General features: G+C 37.3%; 1 protein-coding gene across 1 annotated transcript; it reads right to left on the bottom strand.

The window, feature by feature from the left end:
- Positions 1 to 1,242: 1,242 nt before the first annotated feature.
- Positions 1,243 to 5,475, bottom strand: msmo1 (methylsterol monooxygenase 1). Its single transcript, XM_073464478.1, has 6 exons — positions 5,445 to 5,475; positions 3,999 to 4,294; positions 3,736 to 3,884; positions 3,487 to 3,613; positions 3,243 to 3,397; positions 1,243 to 1,954 (listed from the first exon to the last, which is right to left on the bottom strand). The coding sequence occupies exons 2-6, from the start codon at positions 4,260 to 4,262 to the stop codon at positions 1,768 to 1,770; spliced, it is 882 nt and encodes a 293-aa protein (XP_073320579.1). The 5' UTR covers positions 4,263 to 4,294; positions 5,445 to 5,475; the 3' UTR covers positions 1,243 to 1,767.
- Positions 5,476 to 6,770: the final 1,295 nt, after the last annotated feature.

Genomic DNA, 6,770 nt, shown 5'->3' with positions numbered 1-6,770 from the left:
AATGTGAAATAATCAAATAAATTGTTAAAACTCAGTTTATTACTACTCATTGTTATTTATCCTGCTGTTTGGCAGTAACGGTTTATCACAAGTGTTATTCCAGTTCTGATGGATTGAGACTAAAAATTGTCACTGTGTAAAAAAAACAAACACTTTTTTATTTTCCTTCTTGAAAAACAAAAGGCTTTAAGGACATTTTTAAATAACAAAACTGCTGAAATAAAATAAAATTGCCTCTCAAAAGATTAAATTGAGTCATTGTGAAAAAAAGGCAGGAAGAAATAACACTTTATAACAAATTACCTTAAATTTAAATATGTCTATTAATCCTCAATTTCATGGTTATATTACACATTTGTATATTTGTTTCATTGTCTTTATTTACTTATTTCATATTTAATATGGGTTGGTAGGGCTATTACCTTTTTAACGTCTTTACTTAAATTCGATTCCCTTTTATAATTACATTTTTCTCACAGTTTATATCCTACAAAAGGCTGCTGCATAATTCATTTATTGGAATTCATGGACTACAAACCCTGAGATGACAGTGTACAGCGTGACTAATAAAGTTGTTAATTGAAGCTTGTTATCCACTTAATCATCCCTCTCATGAAACCGCCTCACTTCCTGTTTGGTACCTGCTGCTGCTCGCTGCCTTGACGCAGCTGAATGGGGCAGTAGGGGTGTGTCCACAGTGCAGCAGAGAGGAGATGGAGAGAATATCTAGTCACGAAATTACCCCAGCTCCCCATCAACCCACGCTTAATAACTGTTGACCAAAAATATAAAAAATACCCAGAGAAGATTCTGTGATGTTAATCTTAAATAGCTTGAATTAAAAAACTGCTCAACACGACCGAACTCATGTTCAAATTTGTTCATACATTTTTATTCTAATATGACAAAAACACAAAAACAAAACATTTTCAAGGTTTCTTTTTGTAAAACCAAAACTGATTTATTATTACAGTCTTAAACAAAATAGGCTCTAACAACCTGCAAGTGCCATATGAGCCAATCCCATCAAAAACTGAGATGGGATCGTACATGCCTATATTGTTTCAAAAGTCGGCACAGAGTTGCAGCACGGCAGCTGAAACACATCGTCACTGAGTGACTCAGTTTAACTCAAGAGGAAGCGCTAAAGTGCTCGGACATTCAGAGATTAACGGAAGAATTTCACAAGAGAGTCCTATCATACAGCTTTCTTCATTCAATGAGCAAAGCAACAAATGAAAATGAGGATGTTGACGGTTTTTTATTTAGCCAGCAGCAGAACAATACTGCTTTTGCAGAAAGGCACACGAGGCGGACTGAAGTCAGCATGCAGTCCGATTAAAGTCAGAATCAAATCACAGAAGTCCTGATCATGGATGTTTGATTAGAACTGGATACAGCATCAGAGGCAGGGCTCTGTCATTCGTATACATGTTGCGTAAAAGGCCACTTCCTGATGTGAAGAAATGACTTGGATAAATGCACACTGCACAGACAGGTGCTTACTTGATTACAGTTTGATGAGTCATTTTGCGGTTGTGACACCAAAAAACATTTATCCACCGTTTTTACATCTACTTCTTTTTGCAATGTAAGTTTGTAGGAAAATGTCTTCTTGGTCCAGATTCGTTTAAAATACACTTTTAGATTGTGTGTGTCTGTTTCAGTACGTGTAATGAGAGAAAAAGCAGCACTGTTTGTGTTCTCGTTGTTTGTCCTGTTCCTTCTCCCTGACAGAACAGGTGTGGAAATAGAGGTTCGAGTGGTTTACTGCTCCTTCTTGTCCTGTTTCTGCATGTACTTGTTGTACTGGTTGTCAGTCTGCAGCAGCTTGTCCCACCAGGTGAAGGTGGAGGCGTAGTTCCCGACGAAGTTCATGTGGTGGAAGTCGTGGAAACGGGTGCCGGCGTAGAACGGGATCAGGTGGAGAGGGTTCCAAGGGATGTCGTAACCACTGAGAGGGAGCAAGGAAAAAAATCAAGCCTGTCAGATATTTATTTTAAAAAATAACCCTTTTTTTGTTCTGTTTCAGATGTTAAGAGTCAGTATTTGCAATTAAAAAGACCCTTCCAGCAAGACAGATGTAAGCTGATGATAAATTCAGGTTTTTATGATGAAAGTATGCATTTATTCTGGTTCTGTTCTCATGTTGCTGCCATGTGACTAAATATAAATGGACAGCTTCTTTTCTCTAATGTTCCAACAAACAATAACACTTAAAACTAGTACGTATAATTAATTCTTCTATAAAGATGAAATGAAGTCTGTCTTTTCTCAAAAGCATTCTTTTTTCTTAAAGGCCAAATTCCTAAATGCTAAATAAGAAAAAGAAAATGGTGTATACTTCCGCAAAGAATGAAAAAAATTAGTTATTCATGTTTATTAGTTAAAAAAAAATCATTTCTAAATTGATTTTAGCTCTCTCTCTCGTTATGTGTATTGTTCTATTCTTTTCAACTGTTGCAATTTCATGTTTTCTATACAGTAGCTGTGATGAATTATTTACTCTTTAAGTCATATGAGTTGTGAGAAATTATTGTGTAGTGAAGAATCAGTTATTTATATAAAATAATGATGAATAAAACATTATTTTAAAAGAATGTTTAAAAGCAAAAATCAAAAGTATGTAAAAGCAAAGTCCTCCACAAAAAGTCACAAAACCAGGAATATGAATTGATTAGAGTGAAACTAAATATAAATACAATTAAATACAATCTTTGAAATTTAATTGCATATTAGATGATATTAAATTTTAGAAAATTGAACAAAAATTAAATGAAAAAGCAAACCAAAGCTCTGAGATATGACCTATAACACAGTTAAAGAATTTGAACAAAGAGAAAAAGCTAGTTTGATAAATCTAGTTTATTGTTAATACCACCACAGTCTGTATATATAACTATATAAATGTAAAATGTAAATGTGTCAGTATTTAAATAAAGGCGCTCTGTCAGCTCGAGTGTAACATCTGGTGTTCTCTGTGGCCCTCTAGTGGTCGACCTCACACGTTACTGACACAAATAACATGATGAGAAACGTGCCGTTCCACATGTAACCGTCCTCTCGCTGTACTCTCACTGTAACCAGTGATGTAACTGCTGCTCTGTTTGTTTAAAAGAATGTACATCCTGCTCTCCTCAGTCATGGCAACAATCGATCTAACATAGCAGAGAGAGGGAAGGAAATGAGAGCAAAAGAACAAAAATGACAGAGAAAATGTAGAAGCTGTTATTGTTTCCTACCTGTGGACATCAATGGTCTCCAGCAGGCGGAAGGACACCCAGGCCCACAGGAAGAACACGTGGTTACAGAAGAGCATGATGCCGATGAAGAAACCAGCACCCAGGATGAGAGTCTCAGCGGGATGAGCGTATTCTGCCTGCATGCCGAAGGGAGCCTGAGAGACAGCAGACACGCAGGTTAATGAGTAACTCGTGGTGCGTTCATGTTTAATTTATCAGTACTATTAATGCATGTTGTACTCACGGTGAACTCATGGTGGACTTTGTGGATGAATTTGTAGATCCTGCGGTGATGCAGCGCGCGATGCAGGAAGTAGTGCCAGGTGTCTTCAACGACAGCACAGCCGAAGCACTGAGCCAGGACGTACGGCCTGAAGGAGGAGAGCAGGAGAGGAGGGCCATTTAATCTGATATCATATTTTTAAAAAGTATTGTTGGGTAGCCCACTGAGTGTGTGTCGAGGATACATGTGTTTTATTGTACTTCCACTGACCAGCGTGGCATGGAGTCCCAGTCATAGGGGATGTTGAAGAACTCAGTGAAGTAGTAAGTCCCGCAGATCAAAGGAAGCTGGATACAGAAGTGGTTAAACAGCAGCATCTTGAAACATCTCCACTGTTTCTCCCAGGTCTCAGGCCTGTCCTGCACACACACACACACACACACAACCATGCACAGTGAGAAGGTCTGTTAAGAGGAAAGACATCTTAGATTTTTTAAAAATAAAATCAAAACAACCAAAAACCTCACACAAACCTGTTGGATCTTGTATTTCTGCATGAAGGGCAGAAACTGGAAGAGAAATCCAGGCAGGCAGAACAGGAAGTAGATGAACTCGTGGACGATGAGCGACCCCCAGGTGGCAATCTGGAACTTGGTGTAGTTGTCCAGCATGTAGCCCCAGGCGTGTTTCAGGGAGGGCTGGAAGGGGTTTTCCGGCAGCACTGCATCGACGTACTCCACCGCCAGGTACGCCGAGCTCAAGATGTCTGCCGTGCCGTTCACCGCCATGATGGACATTGCGAGGTGACTGCAGGTCTGGAGAGAGAAGACTGGAAAACAGGAACACTGTGTCACGGGTACGTGTAATCATTACAGCTAATATTCACTGTCAAATTAACTTTAATTAACACCAACATAACACCAACATTTCAGTTTACACTATTTCTGAACTTGCCTTGTCCTTCTACAATTACATTAAATATCTGAAAACACTACATGGAACAATAAATATTATTTATAAGCATGCACAGACACTATCATTGACTTTATGAGGTACTCAGATAATTTATTTAGATAAAAAGCTGTTGTAACACCAGGTTAATGATTGTGTTTCAAGTCCTGCATTCAAAATATAACTGAAGTAAGAATTAAGAAGAGTTATGAGCAAAATATACTACAAGTATCAAAAGTTATGGTACTTTTAATGCAAAATGACCTTTTTCCTTGAATGCTACTGTTACACAGTTATAATGGGTGCATACATACAGAGGCAACAGTTTAATGTTGCAGCAAGCTGATGTGATATTAACTACTTTATATCGTGTTGGGTAAATTAATCTATAATATAAGCTATATCATATTTTATAAACGCATTAAAGGTTTTGGATTTAATATCTGGATCTACAAAGTAACTGATGACTTTAGTTGTCACATAGATTTAGTGCAGTAAAAAGTACAACCTGTACCCTGAAATGCAAAGTAAAAACGTATGGAAATATCCAAGGAAAGTACTAGTACCATAAAAATCATACTTGAGTGCAGTAACGCCCCATAACTGCAAAATTTTGACTGAAATATATGTAAAAACTAATTAACTCACAAGAATTTACTCATTTTTGGAGCTAAATGTGCACTTAACTTTCCAAAAACAACAAAAGACGCTGCACATAAAATCCCCACATGTCAACGTTCATATGCATCCCTGTTACAAACGTTAACAAGAACACAAACACACACATTTCATCGTTACATTCACACAGAAGAGACCTCAAACACATCACCGACACCTGACACTTTGTCATTATTAATGAATTACTTCTGCGCTTCAGATCACGAAACAGGCCTAAATATTCGTCTTTCACAACTCACAACCCAACACCTTCCTCTGTTCTTCTCTCAAACACACAAACAACACACTCACATTAGCTAAATTCAGCTAACTTTCTCGTTTCCAGCCACAAAACGACGCAGAAGTCTCACCTTTCCGCTGAACGTCCCGTCTACCTGAGCGAAGAGGCGGCCGGCCGGGTGAAGTACAGTCATATAGAACAATCTGATTGGCCGAGAGGAGAGGAGACTGACGTCGGGGGGCCGAGCGGCGTCGCTGATTGGTCCGCGGGATGGAGTGATGATAGTGAGACTGTAGGTTTCTAAAGCGACGGCCAATCAGAGGCGAGTGTTGGCTTTCGTAACGCTCGCGGTGTTGAAGTGTTATGAGAGAGGAGATGGGGCGTTCAGAGAGCCTCTGAATCATACGTGTGTTGCCTTTATCTGTCATGTAAATGACTGTAGCTCCAGTGTCAACACTGGAAATGTTGTAGAGGCTTTCAGACAGATAGCTATATATAAAATGTGGTATAAGTCAAACTTGTTTATGATTATATAGCCTCATGCATTCAGTTAAAGTACCAGTAAACTGATGTTTTTGTTTTATATATATAAAAAAAAATCATATGTCCTGTTCACAGTGGTTAATGTCATCTTTTAAGAAATGTGGCTACATTCATATGTGTTTGTGTTGTACTTCAGGTCTATAGAGCTGAGTATCATTTCAAATTTTAGTACTAGTGTCCGTGGTAATAACAAAAATACTACATTTTTTCTGATAACTTACTCTAGTTATCGTGGTCATGTCATGTGGTAGCGGTACCACACTAGAAGTACTTCATTACAAGAAAAAAATCAATTCAAAAACTAGAATTATTATCTGTGCGGTGTATTGTCAGTATCAAAAGTACAGTATTCATAAGAGCTATATATAATATAATTAACATTTATTAACACTGAGGCAGCATTCATAATGTCATATGCTTCTTTATGTAATGCTATAGGTTAATCAATAAGAATTTTTTTTACAATTTATAAGATGTTCATACAGTATAAGTATGCAAAAGTCATAATCTGTTATTATAGCTGTCAAATAAATGTAGTGAAGTTCATTAATTAATTCATATTTGGTTTATTTAGCCAATTTCAGTGTGTGAGCTCCAAAACAAACGTACAGGACACATAATGCACTTTACCCACTATACTTACACATTCAATGAACAAAACAGGAGCAGGAAGAAGAACACCTGCCTTTCTTAATAATAATATGGCCAACCCTTCTTTGTTTACCTTTTCTCTTCACAAATCACATAAAAAATCAGCATACATACTCAGATACAACCAATTAGGCCTACAGTCATCTTGACATATATGTTGCTCAACGAGCTATAATGTCCCATTATTTTTCATTAATATATTCATATAAATTGAATTATATTTTAGTAGCATTTTAAGTCATTTTCAATAGAATTTCACATT

The sequence above is a fragment of the Pagrus major genome, chromosome 1, assembly GCF_040436345.1.
Source record: "Pagrus major chromosome 1, Pma_NU_1.0".
NCBI classification, from domain to species: Eukaryota; Metazoa; Chordata; class Actinopteri; order Spariformes; family Sparidae; genus Pagrus; species Pagrus major.
The sequence above is the reverse complement of the archived record's forward strand: the minus strand, read 5'-3'. Positions and strand labels throughout refer to the sequence as shown.